Source organism: Trachemys scripta, chromosome 1 (genome assembly GCF_013100865.1).
Source record: "Trachemys scripta elegans isolate TJP31775 chromosome 1, CAS_Tse_1.0, whole genome shotgun sequence".
NCBI lineage: Eukaryota > Metazoa > Chordata > Testudines > Emydidae > Trachemys > Trachemys scripta.
The window spans coordinates 97,147,409-97,169,907 of record NC_048298.1 but is presented as its reverse complement, the minus strand read 5'-3'; the positions used below and the strand labels follow the sequence as shown (position 1 = coordinate 97,169,907).

At 41.8% G+C, this 22,499-nt stretch overlaps 1 protein-coding gene across 1 annotated transcript in view; it reads right to left on the bottom strand.

Annotated features, from left to right (window-relative positions):
• Positions 1-851: 851 nt before the first annotated feature.
• SLC41A2 (solute carrier family 41 member 2) overlaps positions 852-22,499 on the bottom strand; it is a 76,777-nt gene continuing 55,129 nt past the window's right edge. Inside the window, exons 8-9 of the mRNA XM_034778426.1 lie at positions 20,381-20,529; positions 852-2,079 (exon numbers count right to left, since the gene is read on the bottom strand). Of these exons, the coding sequence (XP_034634317.1) occupies positions 1,894-2,079; positions 20,381-20,529 (335 nt within the window). The 3' untranslated portion in view covers positions 852-1,893. The remainder of the gene's footprint in view (positions 2,080-20,380; positions 20,530-22,499) is intronic.

Here is a 22,499-nt window from a genome sequence, read left to right as displayed (position 1 = left end):
TTAAACAGAAATCCTTATTAACAACAATGGTGATTTCTGCTTAAAAGTTGATGGCACATCTGGCCCTATATTTTTAAAAGTTTACATAAACTTTCAAATAGTCCAAATAAATTTTAAAAAAGTCTAAGAAGCAACACAATCTTATACGCCCCAAGTTTTGATCAGGGGTAAATATTTACAACCGAAACACTTGAAAACGGATTATTATAATGGGAACAATGACACAACCTTAAAGTACATAATAAATGTCAATGCCATGACAGTACTTTTAATATTAATACTAGAAGCCTCTCCAGTTGCCAACTAAAAGTACATTTTTCAACAGAAAACTAGCTTCATTCTAGCTTATCCTCCTTAATATAGATCAGTGCAGCATCATGCTAAATGTGTTTGCTTATACCAGCGGTTCTCAAACTGTGGGTCAGGACCCCAAGGTGGTCACGACCCTGTTTTAATGGGGTCACCAGGGCTGGCATTAGAATTGCTGGGGCTCGGGGTCAAAGCCAAAGCCTGAGCCCCACTGGCCAGTCAAAGCCCAAGTCCCACCACCAGTGGCGGCTCCAGGCACCAGCGCTCCAAGCACATGCCTGGGGCGGCAAGCCGCGGGGGGCGCCTTGCTGGTCCCTGTGAGGGCGGCAATCAGGCAGCCTTTGGCGGCACACCTGCGGGAGGTCCCAGGTCTGGCGGCAATTCGGCGGCGGCACGCCTGCGGGAGGTCCCCGGTCCCACAGATTTGGCGGCAATTCGGCGGCGGGTATGCCGAATCCGCAGGACCGGCGGACCTCCCGCAGGCATGCTGCCGAATCCGCAGGACCGGGGACCTCCCGCAGACATGCTGCCGAAAGCCGCCTGCCTGCGATGCTTGGGGTGGCAAAAAAGCTAGGACCACCCCTGACCACCACCTGGGGTCAAAGCCCAAGCCCTGGGTGGCAGGGCTCAGGTTACAGGCCCCCCCGCCTGGGGCAGAAGCCCTTGGGATTCAGTTTTGGCCTCAGCAGGCTTTGGAATTGGCCCCTCCACCCAAGGCAGCTCAGGTGGGCTCAGGCTTCAGTCCCCCCTCCTGGGGTCGTGTTGTAATTTTTGTTGTCAGAAGAGTGTGATGGTGCAATGAAGTTTGAGAACCCCTAGCTTACATCATTGATTTAGATAGATACCAAGGGCAAAAGAAGTAGGTTGCAGTTCTCTTGCTACACTGTGGTAGGGCCCAATCATGCAAATACTTCTCAAAGAGCGTAACAGTACATGCAAGTAGTTCCTCTGATGTGCGTAAAGTTAAGCATGTGTCAAAATGTTTGAAGGATTAGGGCCCAAATCATTACAATAATTATTATTCTTGATGTACAGCCTGTGTCAACTGGAGAAATCCTAAAAATGGCAAAGACACATAATCAATTAAGTAGTTGTGTCTGTGAGAAGGAAATTATTTTGACTCAATGAACCCTTTGTGCATTGTGATTTGAAATATATACCCAATTTGTGAGGGCTAAAAGAGACATGATAAGCCACTGATCTGTTTTCATCTCCCTTCTTCACTGTTCATTTATTGTCAATTAAAGAAAGCTCTGATTTATATGATATCCCATGATTTTCCTTTTTTAAACGCTCCATTTTTTTCCTAATACAAAACACCTGTCAAACAATCAGCCTACATTTCATTGTATCTGGTCAGATGTTTTCAAGTGGTAACAGTCCTCACTTTCAGGGTAAAAGTCAGATAAAATCCTTCCTGTTCCACCTTTCATTAAAAAATATTAAGGCCATTTAAAATCTGTGCCAACTGAATTACCCATACTAAATTGAACAATTGTTTTGAAATCCTTCAAGTGGAATGGTAAGCAGTTTTCTCCTATTTTTCTTCTGAATCTACTGGGAACAATATGTCCATCTGAATGATTAGTCTCCAACATCCCCATCTCTATCACCAATGAGCCACAGAAAGTGAAAACTCATAGCTAATAAGGCAGTTCCAAGCAGATCTCCCAACGCAGTAAGGTAAGGGATAGAAAAACTGTCAGGATCTTTTCCTTTTTTCCAGAAGTGGTGCACCATCCAGTCAGCAATCCATAACAAAGTAAACACCTATGGCAGAACATTAAACAAAAGATAATCCAAAATCAGTGGGAATGGAATTAGAGCACTTTTGAAAATCCCACCCTAAATGTTAACATTGATCTATTTCACTGCTGATTATTTTAGCTGAAACATTAACCTAACAGGCCTGATTTCTAAGATATGCTGGGCATCTGGGATGCCCATTGAACTTCAGCAGGAGGTGGTGGATGCTCAGCAACTCTGACAGTCATACTGTGTGTGTATTGGTGGGTTAATTGTAGACACTGGGTGAACTGGGGCAGTTAGTGCCTTGGTGGTGTGGGGAATGAGGAATTCAAACCCTTCTCCGCACAAATTCAAGATCACTTTCACCCTTACCTAAAAGGTGAAATATCAGAATTGTAGAAACCAGAAACTGGAAGGGGTCTCGAGAGGTCATCTACTCCAGTCTCCTGTGCTCATAAGTATTATCTAGACCATCCCTGACAGGTGTTTATCTAACCTGCTCTTAAAAATCTCCAATGACGGAGATTCCACAATCTCCCTAGGCAATTTATTCCAGTGCTTAACTAACCTGACAGGAAGTTTTTCCTAATGTCCAACCTAAACCATCCTTGCTGCAATTTAAGCCCACTGCTTTTTGTCCTAGCCTCGGAGGTTAATGAGAACAATTTACTTCCCTCCTCTTTGTAACAACCTTTTATGTACTTGAAAACTGTTATGTCCCCTCTCAGTCTTCTCTTCTCCAGACTAAACAAACCCAATTTTTTTTCTATTTTCCCTCATAGGTCATGTTTTCTAGACATTTAATCATTTTTTGTTGCTCTTCTCTGGACTTTCTCCAATTTGTCCACATCTTTCCTGAAATGCACCCAGAACTGGACACAATACTCCAGCTGAGGCCTAATCAGCAAGGAGTACAGCGGAAGAATTATTTGCCATGTATTGCTTACAACACCCTTGCTAATACATCCCAGAATTATATTTGCTTTTTTTTGCAACAGGGTTACACTGTTAATTTGTATTTAGCTTGTGATCTATATAACCCCAGATCCCTGTCCACAGTACTACTTCCTAGGCAGTCATTTCCCATTTTGAATGTGTGCAACTGATTATTCCTTCCTAAATGGAGTACTTTGCATTTGTCCTGATTGAATTTCAGCTCATTTACTTCAGACCATTTCTCCAGTTTGTCCAGATCATTTTGAATTTTAATCCTATTCTCCAAAGCACTTGCAACTCCCATTAACTTGGTATCCTCTGCCAACTTTATAAGTGCCTCTATGCCATTATCTAAATCATTGATGAAGATATTGAATAGAACGGGCCCCTGAACTGATCCCTGTGGGACCCCACTTGATGTGCCCTTTAGAAGGAAAGATAAGATGCATCCTCTCCCCAGTACGTAAAGTCTCAACTACCTCCTAGTTTCCAATAACCAAAGCTGTCTCCCTGGTGTCCACACCATTAGTGCTCTTTCCCAATACTTTGTCCTACAGTGCAATTATATTTTCAATACAAAAATATAAGAAACAATGAAATTTTGAGGGTTAATATCAAAATAACCAAATGCCACAAGGCATAATTTGATTGAAATTGGGAGAGTAAGTGGGGAGATTGGCTTTAGGGGAGCAGTGCTGAATAAACCGAAGTTTAGTGTGATGCACAGGAGCACTTGTTAGATCACATCTTTCTAACAATTAGAAAGATGTGATCTAACATTTCACCCAGACAGTAGGAACCAATGTAAATGGCCTAGAAATCATGAAGTATCAATTTCAACCCAGGCCCAATTCCCATAGGCATTGTGAGATCTGCACTTTTACACCAGGTCTGAATTTGGTTCAGAGTGCTGTGTTAAAGACTTTATTCCCAGCTGTGACTATCTCAACACCTAAGAAATATGAATTTAATGCTGAAGGTACGTGTGACTAGTAATCCAGTACTAGTAGGGATTCATTTTTGAATATTCCACAGCTGTATAAGAATTTCTGGCTCATTTCAATCATGTGGCATGGCGTGAGTAGGGGGAAATCTCCATCTCTTCTTGTCTCTTTGGATGGTACTGCCTAGGCTGAAATAAATGGTCAGACACCACAATGTCTTTTTAGCTAATCAGGTCTTCAGGTATTATAACATGAGGTCTGAACTAAGGACAGTTCTTATCTTACTAACATACAGAAGAAGATTTACTATATACATTAAAGAAAATATATGTACCGGTAATACAAAAATGGTAAAAGTAGAACATTTAAAACTAAATGCATACATTATCTTTCCACATGCTATCAGTTGCTAAAACATTTTCAGTGCTCATAAGATTTTTTTAAATGATCTCTAGATTAAAGCCAAGTTTAGAAAATATCACGTTAAATATACTAAAATGATTAAATACGTTACAAAACTTCCTCTCAGCACTTCGTTTTTTAAAAATTAAAAAATTCATGGTTTACACTACAAAAGCATATTTTAAATCTAAACTTGTGAATTTTTTAAGAAATTACCAAACACTCTCCCTATTTTCTCTTTATGAAATATGCATAACTTATTTAGATAAACACATCTTCTCAATAGGCAACTCTGTAGTTTAAGCTAATTATGCATGTGCTAGGTGTGCTTACTGGAATCCAAACAAATATATTTAAAAGCAGATGTTTTCTTTGGAAGATTATGTCAGATTCTTTCAGCTCCTTCTACCAACACAGACAAAAAAGGTCTGTATATAGAGATACTGTACATAAACAGTCCCTTGCAGGCCCTACATAGCAGACTCCATAACTTAAATAGACAATAGTTATACAGGTTTATCAATCTAATGATGCGGGAACTCTTTTTAAGAAGAATATTACTTACTGCAAAAAGAGACACATGATTAATTAGAAATACAATACACAGTAAAATGTAGTGCAGAATGTGACATTTTTTAAATTAAAGACTTAAAACTCCAAATTGTGCCTATATATTTCCATTTCTAAAATATCTGGCTGACGTAGGTTTGGGAGAAAAGTAGTCCTTGAATTCTACAAGACTTAAAGGGAGGATAAATTGACCACCGTGTTTCAGAAAGGTCAAAGACATAACTGAGTAGCTGCATACATAAAAGGACTGACCTCAGAACTGAGAGACTCTACAGTCATGGATCAGGGAAAAGATAGGATAATACTTGGAAAGAGGCAGACTGGTTAAAGAACGAAATATTGACATTTTAAAAGGAAGGTCAGGCTGAATTAATCGGATTAATTTCTTAATGTGACTGACAAAAGAAATTGACAGAATTGAAACAGATGACATAATCAACCTGGACTTCAAGAAGGCTTTTGTATTTAGTGTCACAAAAAACAGTATGTAAAGTTAGCATGTATGATGGTGTTGGTAAAACTCAGTTTGATAAAAACATATTGGCAGCTGAGGTCAGAGAACAGTGGAAAACAGTATAATGGAAGTGGCAAAAAGAGACTGTTGAGAAGACAAATCTTGTTCAGATTAAACACTGTACTAATGATGCAAAGTCATAAAGTAAATAGTACATATGTGTATATAACATAAAACTGGAAGAGATAGTCATTAACCAGCAAGGCCGGCTCTGGCTTTTTTGCCGCCCCAGGCAAAAAAGCTTCCCGCCGCCCCCAGCCCCCGGCGGGGAGCGCGGCAGGGGAGGGCGCCGAGCCCAGCCACGGCCCCGCTCTCCCCGGCTGGCCGGAGCGCAGGGAGGAGGGTGGAGAGCCCGGCCGCGGCCCCGCTCTCCCTGACTGGCCAGAGTACCGGGGGAGGGCGGCCCCGCTCTTCCCGGCCAGCTGGAGCGCTGCGGGGAGGGCGGCGAGCCCGGCGGCAGCCCTGCTCTCCCCGGCCTGCCGGAACACCGAGGGAGGGCGGCGAGCCCGGCCGCAGCCCCGCTCTCCCCGACCGGCTAGAGCGCCGGGAGGAGGGCAGCCCCGCTCTTCCCGGCCGGCCGGAGCGCTGGGGGGAGGGCGGTGAGCCCGGCCGCGGCACCACTCTCCCCGGGTGAGCGCCCCCCCACTCCAGGTGCTGCCCCAAGCACATGCTTGTAGGGCTGGTGCCTGGAGCCGGCCCTGTTAACCAGAGAGGAAATGAGGGCTTTTTGAGAATGAAGTTTGTGGCAGCCATCTCAGATTCATATTAAAACTATATGCCTATATTTTCAAAACTAAGTGCCTAATGTTTGAAATTCAATATCTCATGACTCTGCAGGGCTAGAAATGGGAGCATTATACCACAGAAAAAGAAATATTACTTCTTTTTTAATGGGACTTAGAATTTGCTTCTCATCTTTGTAGGGCTAGGGATAAACTTTCAATTTCTGATTTTAGATTAAAAAAAGCTAATTTTTGGTCATTTTTAGATATCTTTACTACCTCTGAGCCCTCTGCAGTTGGACTCATGGTTATTAAGGCACCTGGCTTCACAAGCAGAAAGAAACAAAAAATATTTCCAATAAAAAACGACATTTAAAAAATCTCTTAAACATTACTAAAATAGATTTCCTGTTTTATGCAGTGTCAAAAGAATACATTATGGCATGTTGCGGTATACTATAACGGTTTTATTGGTACAGTATATTAATTTAGGATTTCCTGCATGACTGACTTATGGTTTCACCATTATGATGCATGCCAAATACATGATGATAAAACCCAGATTAATTCATGCTGATAAAAGTTTTAGAACCACATAATATTATAAGCACATCCATTATCTTTTTATTTATATGTAAATAAGAGGTTTTAAATATCTTTCATGAAGATATATGTAGCTTGTGTAATCAGAGTGCCAATACTGAACTACAGAAATGGGTAAAATTTAGCTACATAGTTCTAATGTTCTATCATTTCAATATCCAGGTCACTTCAACATTCAGCCATAAGTTTGGGTCTGGAGCCAATACCACTCAGTGGTTTTACCAATGCTGAAGATTCTTTTATGGGGAAGGTGTATTGGCAGCATTTCTTGTGGCTTGCTGCTAGTACTAAATTCACTGCTGTTACGCCTCATGCTTTTACCCTTGTTTCAATGTGATAATGTATTATGAAATACAGTTTTATTTTCCCATTACTAATTCATTTAGCTATCGCTAGGAAACAGGACAGAGGTTGTTTACATGTGTATATTTTTCATGCGTGAAGCACTGGATAATATGTTCATTTCTAGTATTCTGTTTCTGAGAGAAAGGTAGAATGAAGGTCGTGAGTATGTAGCATATTGGGTAAAATCCATCAGATGGATGTAGTAATTATCCCCAAACCAACTATTATAAACCAGAAACTTCAGAGTTAAATTTACAGTTAAGAACTCCAAACATGTTAATATAAGAAATGCACAATTAAGGCACCAAAACAACCACAACTCTGACCTGTACGTGATGTCATGCAATAACCACAGGATTATGATTATAGCATTTTAGTTGTCTGTGGTCCCAGATGAGATTAAAATTATTTTTAATTCCACATTAGGTTTCTCAGATTTTTTCCCCTTCATGGCATCCCTATGGGGCCTTGTCTGAATAGTAACTGAAAAGTACCTATAATGGTCTCATTCTGTAAGCCTCCATTCATGGAGTTCCCATTGACTGCAATGAAAATTCTGCATTCAAAGTACTTGCAAAGTAGGCTCTGAATACTCAGAGAATATAGTTGCTGGATGCAGATACCTCATTTTTCCAAAAAAGCAGACTGTTCCATTACATTTTAAAACAAAACAATAACCAATCTTCTCTGGTGGCCACACGTCAACAGTCCTGGTTCTTTCCATGTCATAACCAGAGGAATCAATCCACTGCCTTCACCAAATATACAAAGAATTTCTACCACCTCTGGCTCTCCAAAAAAATACTATCCCCTTTCTTCTCTAAGAAGGACCTTGCCACTGTCAGCCATGCCATAATTACTTCCATGTTAGAAAAGTGCAATTCACGCTGCTTGGGGGTGTAAGTGGACACCAAACGCAAAAGCTACAATGTATTCATCATTCAACAGCCTGCCTCTTAAGCAATAGACACCAGCATGGGTATATTCCACTTGCTCCTCGTTTACTTCTGGACAAAATTCAAAATGGTAAACAAATTGATACATAACACACTAAGGCTAGGTCTACACACAGAAGTTGCATCAAACTAATTTTTTTAAACTGGTGTGACTCAGTGTATGGATAATCATATCCGTTTAAAACTGGTTATAATATCAGTTTAACCTGCACCTGTAAATTTACAGACATAAGATAAACCAAGATAAATGTTGGAAAATCTCTAAGTGGCATTGACAGCATAACCAGCTCTATGTGCCCCTCCCTCCCAATCCCAGCAGAGAAGATGTATTGGGAGCAAGGCCAAGAAAAAGGAGGCATTGCTTAAGACTACTTTGTGCTTTGATGATCCCCAGGTTTGCTAGGATGGGGCCTTAAAATTCTTAAAATGTATCTAAGCAACATGTATAATTACATGATATCTATCTAAAGTGCTTATCACCATGGTATCCGAGTACCTAGATGAGTGTGGTATAAAAACCTTGATAGACAAAAACTAAGGCCTGCTCTAAACACAGAGTTGCACTGGTTTAACTAAGGCCTGGTCTACACTATGACTTTAATTCGGATTTAGCAGCGTTAAATCGAATTAACCCTGCACCCGTCCACACAACGAAGCCATTTATTTCAAAATAAAGGGCTCTTAAAATCAATTTCTGTACTCCACCCCAACGAGCGGAGTAGCGCCAAAATCGATATTGTCATTTCGAATTAGGGTTAGTGTGGCCACAATTCGATGGTATTGGCCTCCGGGAGCTATCCCACAGTGCATCATTGTGACAGCTCTGGACAGCAATCTGAACTCGGATGCACTGGCCAGGTAGATAGGAAAAGCCCCGTGAACATTTGAATTTTATTTCCTGTTTGCCCAGCGTGGAGAGCACAGGTGACCACAGATAGCTCATCAGCACAGGTAACCATGCAGGCCGATAAGCGAAAAAGAGCACCAGCATGGACCATACGGGAGGTACTGGATCTGATCGCTATATGACGAGAGGATTCAGTGCTAGCAGAACTTCGTGCAAAAAGACGAAATGCCAAAACTTTTGAAAAAATCTCCAAGGGCATGATGGAGAGAGGCCACAATAGGGACTCAGATCAGTGCCGTGTGAAAGTCAAGGAGCTCAGACAAGCCTATCAAAAAACAAAGGAGGCAAACGGTCGCTCCGGGTCAGAGCCGCGGACATGCTGCTTCTACGCCGAGCTGCATGCAGTTCTAGGGGGGGCTGCTACCACTACCCCACCTCTGACTGTGGATTCCGAGGCGGGGATAATCTCATCAGCTACACCTGAGGATTCTGCGGACGGGGAAGAGGAGGATGAGGATGAGCTTGCGGAGAGCACCCAGCACTCCGTTCTCCCCAACAGCCAGGATTTTTTTCTCAGCCTGACTGAAGTACCCTCCCAACCCTCCCAAGCCAGTATCCAAGACCACGACCCCATGGAAGGGACCTCAGGTGAGTTTACCTTTTAAAATATAAAACTTGTTTTAAAAGCAAGCATTTTTAATGATTACTTTGCCCTGAGGACTTGGGATGCATTCGCGGCCAGTACAGCTATTGGAAAAGTCAGTTAACATGTCTGGGGATGGAGCGGAAATCCTCCAGGGACATCTCCATGAAGCTCTCCTGGAGGTACTCCAAAAGCCTTGCCACAAGGTTTCTGGGCAGTGCAGCCTTATTCCGTCCTCCATGGTAGGACACTTGACCGTGCCATGCTTGAAGCAAGTAATCTGGTATCATTGCATGACAAAGCCAGGCAGCGTATGGTCCCGGTGTTTGCTGGCATTCAAGCAACATCCGTTCTTTATCTCGCTGTGTAATCCTCAGGAGAGTGATATCGCTCATGGTAACGTGGTTGAAATACGGGAATTTAATTAAGGGGACAGAGGTGGCCGTTCCTACTGGGCTGTTTGCCTGTGGGGAAATCCTTCCCTGTAGTTAGCCAAGCGCGGGGGGGGGTAATTGGCCCAGAGCTTTTCGCGTTTGGCTAGCTGGGATCTTCCCTGATACCAGCCATGCAGGGGAGGGGTAAAGCGATCATCCCAGAGAATTCATGGCAGGGTGGGGGGTGTTAGTTTGGTTCCTTCAGGGATCTTCCCTGATACCAGCCATGCGGTGGGGGGAGGGATAAAGCGATCATCCAGAGAATTGGATGGGGGGGGGGTTAATTTGTTTTCTGCTGCTGAAGGTTAACAGGAAAACCACAGCACTCAACGGGCTTTGCTTGGTATGTGGGAAAGGAGAGCGCAGAAGCCGAAAGACAATGGCTTACCATGGCCGCATGCAAGCCGAATTCTGTTGCCCGGACCTGCGTCTGTGATCTCTAGCAGCAAAGCCACATGCACTCAATATTAAGAGGCAAAATGTGACCTTGCACAGAAATCACATGTGCTATGTAATGTGAATAGTGTTGGTCACCGTGAAAGAGTATAAGTATTGTTCTGCAAAATGTAACTTTTAAAAAAATTCTATCCTTTTTTCCCTCCCTCCAGCAGCTGCAAATTCTTCAAGCCTCCCTCCTCCGTCCTGAAGGCGATCTCAGATAAGGCATCGGAAAAAGAAGATGCGAGACGAGATGTTCGCAGAAATCATGGAATCCACCTGAAGTGAAAGAGCTCATCTGAATGAGTGGAAGGACACAGTTTCAAAGTATAGGAAAGAAGCCAGTGAACATGAGGACAGGAGGGACCAACGTGAGGACAGGAGGGACGCTCGAGATGAGAGGTGGCGGCAGGAAGATCAGAGGAGGCAGGATGCAACATTGGGGCTGCTGCGTGAGCAAACAGACATGCTCCGGCATCTGGTGGAGCTTCAGGAATGGCAGCAGGCTAACAGAGTGCCGCTACAGCCCCTGTATAACCTCTCTCCCCCCATACCATGTTTCATAGCCTCGTCCCCCAGACGTGTAAGAACGCGGGGGGCGGGGGGGAGGCTCCGTACACCCTCCCATTCCACCCCAGTGGACAGCCCAAGCAAAAGGCTGTCATTTTTTTTAACCTTTTTTTAGTGGCCTTTTCCTTCCCGACGATCCTCCTCCCACCCGGGTTCTCTCCCTCTTTTTATAATCAATTAATAAAGAATAAATGATTTTTAAACGATAGTGACTTTATTTCCTTTGAAAGCAAGCTGGGGGAAGGGGGAGGGTGGGTTCCTTATAGAGAATGAGTCAATAAAGGGGGCGGGTTTTCATGAAGGAGAAACAAACAGAAATTTCACACTGTAGCCTGGACAGTCATGAAACTGGTTTTCAAAGCTTCTCTGATGCACAGCGCTTCCTGGTGTGCTCTTCTAATCGCCCTGGTGTCTGGCTGCGCGTAATCAGCAGCCAGGCAATTTGCCTCAGCCTCCCACCCCGCCATAAAGGTCTCCCCCTTACTTTCACAGAGATTGTGCAGCACACAGCAAGTAGAAATAACAATGGGGATATTGGTTTGGCTGAGGTCTGAGCGAGTCAGTAACCATTGCCAGCGACCTTTTAAATGGCCAAATACACATTCTACCACCATTCTGCACTTGCTCAGCCTGTAGTTGAACAGCTCCTGACTCCTGTCCAGGCTGCCTGTGTATGACTTCATGAGCCATGGCATTAAGGGGTAGGTTGGGTCCCCAAGAATAACTATTGGCATTTTAACATCCCCAACAGTTATTTTCTGGTCCGGGAAGTAAGTCCCTTGCTGCAGCCGTTTAACCAGAGTAGTGTTCCTGAAGATGCGAGCATCATGAACCCTTCCCGGCCAGCCCACGTTGATGTTGGTGAAACGTCCCTTGTGATCCACAAGTGCTTGCAGCACCATTGAAAAGTACCCCTTACGGTTTATGTACTGGGTACCCTGGTGCTCCGATATGGGTTCCATCTATCGCCCCACCACAGTTAGGGAATCCCATTGCAGCAAAGACATCCACTATGACCTGCACATACCTTTCGTAGCAGCACCTCAGTGATTGCTTTGGCTACTTGCATCACAGCACAGTAGATTTGCCCACTCCAAATTGATTCCCGATTGACCGGTAGCTGTCTGACGTTGCAAGCTTCCACAGGGCTATCGCCACTCGCTTCTCAACTGTGAGGGCTGCTCTCATCTTGGTATTCTGGCATTTCAGGGCAGGGGACAGCAAGTCATAAAGTTCCATGAAAGTGCCCTTACGCATACGAAAGTTTCGCAGCCACTGGGAATCATCTCACACCTGCAACACTATGTGGTCCCACCAGTCTGTGCTTGTTTCCCGGGCCCAGAATCGGCGTTCAACGGATAGAACCTGCCCCATTAACAACATGATCTCCAAAGCACCGGGGCCCGCGGTTTGAGAGAATTCTGGGTATCCATGTCCATGTCCAGGTCCTCATCACGCTTGTCGCTGCAGTGCCATCGCCGTCGCCTCCTCGCCTCATTTTTCTGGTCCTGGTTCAGCATAAACTGCACGAGAACACGCGAGGTGTTTACAATGTTCATGACTGCTGTCTTGAGCTGAGCGGGCTCCATGCTTGCCATGGTATGGAGTCTGCAGTGTTCACCCAGGAAAAAAGGCACGAAATGGTTGTCTGCCGTTGCTTTCTTGGAGGGAGGGGTGAGGCTGTACCCAGAACCACCTGCAACAATGTTTTTTGCCCCATCAGGCACTGGATCTCAACTCAGAATTCCAATGGGCGGGGGAGACTGTGGGAACTATGGGATAGCTACCCACAGTGCAACGCTCCGGAAATCGACGCTAGCCCCGGTACATGGATGCACACCGCCAAATTAATGTGCTTAGTGTGGCCGCATACATTCGACTTTATACAATCTGTTTCCAAAATTCGAATTATATAAATTCGGATTAATCCCATAGTGTAGACATACCCTTAAGGTATGTTTTCAAATCAATTTAGTTAAACCAGTGCAACTTTATGTGTGGACACCTTTATAACAGTGTAAACCTGGAATCCTCAACTGGCTTTCCAGCTCCTTTGTGGCACAAAGCTGGCAGAAGCAGGGCCAGGATTGGGCGTTTATTTTAACATTTTCTTGAATCATGAGAACCTCTGGTATCGGTACATGCTGTAGATTTTGGAAGTCAACTTTGGATAATATAAAAAGCAGTCTTTAAAATTCAGCAATATTCTCCTTCCATATAGACCTATTATCCTTATTCAGACAAAAACTGCATTGAACTTCATGAGGTATTTTTCCCCTCTGTGTAAGTAGTACAGAATAGGGCCATTAGTAAACATTCCCAAATGATAAAAATAAGGTTCTTTATGGCCTCAGGCTATTGTAGCACCCAAGACACCTTTTAATTGTAAAGAAAGGAGTCATCAAAACACCACTGAATTCTCCAGTTTGCAGTCAAATAGAAAACTACTCTGGAATGTTCAAAATATGTCACTCCACAAGAATACTGTTCTGATTTTTACTGATACGAGTAGTTGTATTTTATCACGGCAAATTTACTGGGTGATAGCTTCTAGAGTTTCCCATTACTTGTTTATTTCCAGAGTCCATAACACAGCTGCACGCTGAGATTTGGTTGGTAGGTGTGAAAATTCCTCAGAGGGCTCTTTATTGGCTCAGCAGGAACCTGAAGCACAGAGGCAGCCTTTGAATGTTCAAAGCAGCTTGCTGTAAGACTGATGGTTTCATTACTCCAGTTTTGCCTTCATTTTATTGCTGGATGACAAGGCTGAAAATGAACCTTATTCTTTTTGCCTAGCTGCAAATAGTTAAAGCACGCTGTGCCTCAAAAAAAAAAAAAAGACGACGACCGTATGGCTATTCCAGGGGCATGTGCAGGAATTTAAATTTGACCATTTTTGGAGGGGCATGTTAAACAAACATATAGTATACACATTAAACCCGGGTTCGGCAACCTTTGGCACGCGGCCCATCAAGGTAATCCGTTGGCGGGCCGTCAGACATTTTGTTTACGTTGACCGTCCGCAGGCGTGGCCCCCCGCAGCTCCCAGTGGCCGTGGTTCACCATTCCTGGCCACTGGGAGCTGCAGGGAGCCGTGCCTGCGGATGGTCAACGTAAACAAAATGTCTCATGGCCTGCCAGCGGATTACCCTGATGGGCCATGTGCATTAAACCATATCAACACACGCACATACATTATATGCATAGAAATAAACAGCAGTGCATTCACCATTTCATCGAAAATCCATGCACCGTGGAGCCCTCTGAATAAATGTATTCACAAGTACTTGGCTGTGGTGGGGTCACAGAGCTCCTCTGGCCCTGGGGCCGCGGAGGGGAGAAAGAGAGAGCTCCTCCAGCCAGGGCCAGAGGAGCTCGCTTTCTCTCCCTGCCGTGGCACTGGGGCTGGAGGAGTTCTGTGCCGATTATTGGGGGAGGGGGAACCCTGTACCCCTGCTTGCCTCCCTTTTGCATGTCCCTGAGCTATTCAATCAGATATGCATCGTTGGTCCATAGCCAGACTGTATCTTCATGAAGAAGGTACCAAAAGCTTGGCTTTGTATAGGTTTCAGAAAACAAATATGTTCCCCCCTCAACAATACAATACACACCAAACCCAAGCCATGTTTAAATCAGTCTGCTGTCATGTTTGATTTTCAGCAATATACAATTGTTTGCCCAGACAATATATGCTGTATTATTTGCATTTTTCATAAAATGAAAGTAATGTATAGGTTTCAGTAGGTATTTGTACATAGTGCTGGCATAATTACAATACTTATTTTGCATTACCTGAGAATGGTGCCATAGATAAGCATGTGCCAGGCTTTATATTAGAAACCTATTTCTGAGATTTTATACTCAATCTTAAAAAAAAAGTATCCCTGCATGAAAAGTAGTTTACTTTTTCTCAGATGTAATGTAAATAAAATGATTGAAATATTGACCCCATTGATGTTAGCAGAAGTTTTGCCATTAAGTTCAACAGAGCCAAGATTTCAAGCAATAGATCCAAATCATTTATTTAGTTAAAAGACATGGTACATTTACAGTTAGAGGAACAAAACAAAGTTGTTTGCAATTTTTTTTCATCTTTTGAAAATCAAAACAGCTTTGTTTATAAAAATGATCATTAGTCCATAATACTGACTAGTTCACATTATTTTCAAAATCAAAACCAGTATTTACAGAGGTCAATGGTTATGTTTAAAAAGTGATTGTAAATTCATTCCGTGACTTTCTACAAGTTTTTCTGTTACTACACATAGCGTACTATCAATTAGTAATAACTAAATCTATATTAATGCTAATTTATATTTATGTAAACTAGGGCTGTTGATTAATTGCAGTTAACTCACACAATTAACTCAAAAAAATTAATTGCAGGTTTAATCGCACTGTTAAACAATAGAATACCAATTGAAATGAATTAAGTATTTTGGATATTTTTCTACATTTTCAAATATATTGTAGTCTGTGTTGTAACTGAAATCAAAGTGTATATTACTTTTGATTACAAATATTTGCACTGTAAAAATGATAAAAGAAATTGTATTTTTCAACTGACCTCATACAAGTACTGTAGTGCAATCTCTTTGTCGTGAAAGTGCAACTTACAAATGTAGATTTTGTTGTTGTTGCATAACTGCCCTCAAAAACAAAACAACGTAAAACTTCAGAGCCTATAAGTCCAATCAGTCCTTCTTCTTGTTCAGCCAATCACTAAGACAAACAAGTCTGTTTACATTTACAAAAGATAATGCTGCCTGCTTCTTAATTACAGTGTCGCCAGAAAGTGAGAACAGGCATTTGCATGGGACTTTTGTAGCCCACATTGCAAAGTATTTACGTGCCAGATATGCTAAACATTTGTATGCCCCTTCATGCTTCGGCCACCATTACAGAGGACATGCTTCCATGCTGATGACACTCATTAAAAAATAATGCGTTAATTAAATTTGTGACTGAACTGCTTGGGGGAAAAACTGTATGTCCCCTACTTTGTTTTACCCACATTCTGACATGTATTTCTTGTTATAGAAGTCTTGGATGATGACCCAGCACATGTTGTTCATTTTAAGAATACTTTCACTGCAGATCTGACAAAACTCAAAAAAGGTACCAATGTGAGATTTCTAATGATAGCTACAGCACTGGAACCAAGGTTTAAGAATCTGAAATGCCTTCCAAAATCTGAGAGGGACGAGGTGTCAAGCATGTTTTCAGAAGTCTTAAAAAAGCAACACTCTGATGCAGAAACTACAGAACCCGAACCACCAAAAAGGAAAACCAACCTTCTACTGGAGGCATCTCAGATAATGAAAATGAACATGCATCTGTCTGCACCGCTTTGGATTGTTATCGAGCAGAACTCAGCAGCAGCAGCATGGACGTATGTTCATATGAATCTTTAGAATATCTGGCACGTAACTATCTTGTGACACCAGCTACAGCAGTGCCATGAGAACACCTGTTCTCACTTTCAGGTGACACTGTAAACAAGAAGCGGGCATCATCAACATGGACACATGTTCCCTGGAATGGTGGTTGAAGCATGAAGGGACATATGAATCTTTAGCACATCTGGCATGTAAATATCTTGTGACGCCAGCTACAGCAGTGGCATGAGAACACCTGTTCTCACTTTCAGATGACATTGTAAACAAGAAGCGGGCAGCATTATCTCCTGCAAATACAAACAAGTCTGTTTATCTGAGTGATTGGCTGAACAAGAAGTAGAACTGAGTGGACTTGCAGGCTCTAAAATTTTACATTATTTTATTTTTAATGTAGTTTTTTGTACATAATTCTACATTTCATAATTCAACTTCCATGATAAAGAGATTGCACTACAGTACTTGTATTAGGTGAACTGAAAAATACAATTTATTTTGTTCTTTACAGTGCAAACACTTGTAATCAAAAATAAATAAAAAGTGAACATTGCATATTTTGTATTCTGTGTTGTAATTGAAATCAATATATTTGAAAATGTAGAAAATATCCAAAACTATTTAAATAAATGGTATTCTCTTATTGTTTAACAGTGCAATTAATCACGATTAATTTTTTAATCGCTTGACAGCCCTAATGTAAACGAATCATAATGACTCCATTCCCATAAATGTTTTTAACTATATTACACAGAGGAGGCATAGAACATCTGGGAGTGAGCAAGCAGCAGAGAAATATGAAGTGAACTGAATAAAGTAGCAGTGGAAAAGAGTATAAAGGTATTAGAAATAAGAAAGAAAGGAAGGGATGAAGACAAAATTAACAACAGGGGTGAGGATAGGGAAAGAAGACACCCCATGAAAGTGCTCCAAAGACCACTGAATTTAATGGAAGCCACTGACTCTGTGAGCTTTGAATCACACCCAGGGAGGGGCGATAAACAGGAAGAGAGACATCACAATGGTGATGAAGAAGAATAAAGACAATTTGATGGGATATTGTTGGGTGGGCTACTCGGTGGAAGATACAGCGGTGTTGCTGTGGAGAGATTAGTTACATTAAACCAGTGGTTCCCATCATGATCAAAGCTCTGTTCTCCTTTATAATCATCTTGAAAATATCAAGAGGTTTTTAGGGCTAGAAAAGTCATCCATTTTCATTTATTAAGCAGAATTTTAGTATACCAGAGGGACTATAAATAGATTCAGTATGTGGCTATGATCACCATAACAGAAAGAAAGTGCCAATATTCTACAACAGATTTTTGCCCTAAATGAATATAATGAATTAAACAATAGGATATCAAACCTGTTCAGTTTAGACTGCCCATAACTGATTATTGCCTTTGGGTATTATTGTGTTCTGGCTGTCTACAGATATTCATTTGTTACCTCAGATTTAAAAAAAGCACTTTTACCCTGTTAAAATGTAGGTCTTTCATAAAACAAGATGTATACTGAAGATTTAAACACAAAGTGGAAACAACTCCAAGTTTTGCATCTCATTGCTCAAGAGATTGTGGTTTGGTTGATAACTGAAATGAGAGTAATTAGCTGTGAGATTTTCTAATCTTACTATGAAGGCAAAACACTAAATCCTTGAAAAGGCTAACTGTTGAAGGAGGACAAAATATAAAAGTCCCAAGGGAAAAAAAGAATTAGAACAAGATTAGAGTTGATCTATGCATATCTCTAAAGAAAGGCCAGCAGAGAAGGATTGAGTTTGTAATTTCAAACTATTCTCATTACTATCAAGGTGTCTAGATGTGGTCACTAGTGCTGAGCAGAAAATGAAAGGCAAGAAGTGAAGTGGTTTAATGTTAAAAAAGAAGAAAACTAAGAAACGTGCAATTGCATGGGAGGCCCCCACTCTTAAGGTCCCAATAGGCAGTAAGAAAGAGCACCAGCATAACTGATTAAGGTGGTACAGATAATTGAAGATGTAATCATGACTCAAGGGACAGGGAAGTGTCATTTACATGAAAATCTGAATTCTGCTAATTAAAGCTATACAAAACCTTTCTATATACCAGCATTATAGAAATGTGATTATATCTGGTATAACAAAATGGGAATAAAGGAAGAGAAAAGAAACCATCAATGTAGTGGAACATTTTCATAAGGTGACTAGAAATATGGGATTCTTAATTGTAACTTTGCAAAAGACCCTTGAAAAATTATAGTGTGCAATAGTTGTGATTCAGCCACTAAAGAACAATAACTGCAAAATGTCTGTCATGGCCAGAGATAGATGGTGGTAAAGGGAAAATCATCCACAAAAGGAAAAACTGCAAGCTTCAGCCTCCTCTTGCTTATATCAGATTAAAAATCAGGATGGACTGTACTGATGTCAGTGGAATATTACTACTTTAAAACTGGCATAAGTGAAAGGTGAATCAGGCCTTGCAATTTTCTTGCATTTTTGAAAATGTACTTTAAATGTGTACTTATGCTGATGCCAAGATTTTTCTACCATGCCATTCTAAAAAGCCCTGCCTATTCTTAGCATCAGCAGTTAGCAGCAAGAGACACCTGAGACTTTCCAAATGCCAATTCAAAACTGAGGGAAATTATAATATAGTATTTGCATAGTTGCTAATATAATTATAACAGAAAAACATAAAATCAATTTCTTCCAGCAGTTCCATTGCTTTCAGTGAAATCTGCATCAGCACAATGTAAAGTAAGTCCATGAGAGTGGGGTGGAGAAGGAGAAATTAAACAAATCAAAGTGATAGAATGGGAAAGAACATGAAGTATGAAGGAAAAGAGTTAAAAATAATAGCATGACAATTTATGTATGAGACACAGTTATATGCAAGGCCTTGAGTTTTCCAGTTGTATACTAGCTGAAAAAATGGTGGTGTTCTCAAATAAAATTCAAATGCTGGCAGTTCGCAAAATTCATCTTTTTAATCACTGAATTTCTAACTTCAGCAGATCTACACAAAAATATTAGTATATTTAAAATATACAATCCAGGTGATTTTTTTTATCCATTTACAATTAAACTGAAACAACACCACTACAATAAACACAGAGAAACAGAGTTCAGAACACTGTATTACAGGTGGTTTTTTTTATGTAGGAGATTTGTTGACTAGGATTATGTTAGTTTTAAAGATAACTTGGTAATAGTTATTTTAGAAGTAAAACCTACACTCCACATATGGATCTTTCAAGTATGTCCTTCATTTTAAAAAAAAAAAATATAACTAAATGTTTTATTCAACTCAGCAAAGTTTTAACTAAAACTTGACTGTACATAAAACAATTCAATGTATAAGCTGATTTCTTTATTTGGAGCGACTTCAGCTTACGCTATGACTATTTCAAAGGCTCCTTTCAACTGCTGCTATTGCTTGGGCTAGAGACTTAAATAAAGCCAGCAAAAGTAATGCAAAAATAAATACATAAATAAAAATTAATAAAAACAACAGATGCAATTAACAATTATTATTCTGGTTACTGCTAAACTGACTTCACCTTTAATGAGTGTTTAAGAGATGCACACAAGCATATAGGTAAGACTGTTACATTTGTGGGTTATGTTAACCAACAAGATTGTGATCCATTTTATTTGAATGAAACCAAGTTGAGACTTTTTTAGGAATTTTTCTTGGCCTGCTTTCTATTAATAAAGGCCATATTCCTTTCCCATTGTTTATCATAATGCTTACTGGCTTTAATGGTGCTGACACATGAGGAACAGAGAAAAAGCACAACATACACTTGGGAAAATGACACGGTGAGATATCTGATGAGAAACCCCAAAATGCAGTTGTAGAAGCTGTTGGGTATGTGTGATAATAATTTATTACAAAGATAACCCATAACACGGACACACACACCCTATTGCTTCTACTCTTTACATATCTAAAAGCAAGTATCAAACATGGTATTCTTTGAGAGCTAAAACATATTATAACCATTTTTTATTCTTACCTGTAGCAGGGCTGCAAACAAATATACTGCTATAAAAACTGGAGTCAAAGAGGTATGACCACTTTTCATTAAATGGATGGTGTACAAGAAAATTAAATGCCCAGGAATCACCAAAAGGAGAAGAACTTGGGCTGATTTGTTATTTACTCCTGTAATACAAAAATAAAAATAAAAATGCTGTTTATCCCTTTGAAAGCTGGAAAATATTTTTATCAATAATAGAAGGAGTGCAAATTGTACCCTTCTGGGAGGGCATGCATGACTTTCACCATCAAATTCCCTCAGAGTTTCTTCTATGTTTAGTGTCTGCCAGGGGATCAACAGGACTGCTGACGGTCTACTCTGAATCAGACCATCCCCTGGCCACCTTGATTGGGTTCCTTACCTAAACATTACCACCCACTTTAAATTGCAGTAGGCCCCTATATGTTCCCTCAAGAGAGGGAAGTTTTGGCCACCCTTACCTTCTACATAAGTCCCTCAGAGGGCTTTTTATATTGCTAAGTAGTAACTTCACATTCACCTATTTTTTATTTATTAGTTAGAAGTACATTTAATAAATATCAAAGAGCAACTGAAGCGTCTCAAAAATCAACTCTTGCCAAAAGCTATCACACATTTACAAATGGTACCTTCTGTTCTAAATTTAAGGAAAAACTGTGGAAGTCAGAGCAACCATTGTGTGGCATGATGATAACAACTTGACTGGAAACTTCTCATTCAAGTATTATCACATGGATGGAATAAAACCATTATGACTTAGGCTAACAAGGTGAAGCAGGAAATAAAAAGTTCTTGGCATCTGGGTAAAGTTTCAGCTACAACACTATCTGCTGGTTTATAGAACAGCACTAGATAGCTGAAGGATACTTTTCCCAATTAGTAAAGAGGGTGAAGAAAGTCGGGAAACAAAACAAGTTCTGGGAGAATCAAGTCTTTGCCTTAATACGATTCAACTCCTACAGGATAGGCTGACATATTACAAAATTTACACTTGAATGAATGAAATTCCTTATTAGCCAAGCAAAGCGAGACTCTACACTCAACTTGATGGCATTTCTTTGCTTCTCTGTTCGTAAGGTGCTAATGTTGGAACACCGCATCTGATCATTTCCAAAATTTCAGGGAGTGGAGAGAACTGTGTTGATTTTTGGGGAAACTAGAAAACCAGAATATCTCAGCTTAGAGGAAAGTCAGACTACCTGGTGCTGCAGGCAATGGAATCTCTGCTGCTGCCTACACAGATCAGAGGCAGCAGCATAACTTGCTGTATGGGGAGACTGAGTAGCTAGGAGGCTAACAGACATGAAAGCCTGGAAGATAGGGTTGGGGGGGGTAAAGGGGGAAGGTGGGGACTAGGGCATGGAAGGGGAAGCAGACACCTGAAGGCAAGGTGATAAAGTGGAGTTGGGAATGGGAGGGAAGCAGGCATTCTGGAGGGGTGTGTTGGAGGGGAGCAGTGGTCGTGATGAGGAAGCAGGGATTGGGAGGTGGGAGTGGTGGTGGTGATGAAGAAGCAAGGACCCAGAGAAGGGGGTGAGGTCCAAGAGAGTCAGAGGGTTGGTTTGCAAGGGGAAAGCAGAGACTATTTATAATTAACCCAGTATTTAATCAGCCACACTCCACAAATACTGGAAAGAGAAGGACAATGTGTGCATGTGTGTTGACTCCAGGGCCGGCTCCAGGCACCAGCAAAACAAGCAGGTGCTTGGGGCGGCACATTTCTAGGGGCGGCATTCTGGCGCCGGCCATCATAGGCGCCGACTCCGGAGCATGGGGAAAAAGGGCCCCCGCCGCCCCAGCTTGCCACCCCAGCTCACCTTCTCTCCACCTCCGCCTGCTCCCCTGAACATGCCACTGCCGCTTTGCTTCTCCCCCCTCCCTTCCAGGCTCGCCGTGCGTGAAACAGCTGTTTCGCGCAGCACCGCTGGGAGGGAGGAGAAGCCGAGTGGCGGGGCGCTCGGGGGAAGCGGCGGGGGTGAGCTGGAGCGGGGAGTGGTTCCTCTACCCCCCCATTACTTCCTGCGCCCCCCCCCCCACTCTAGCTCACCTCCGCTCCGCCTGCTCCCCTGAATGCGCTGCTGCTCCGCTTCTCCGCCCTCCCTCGCCTGAGAGGGAG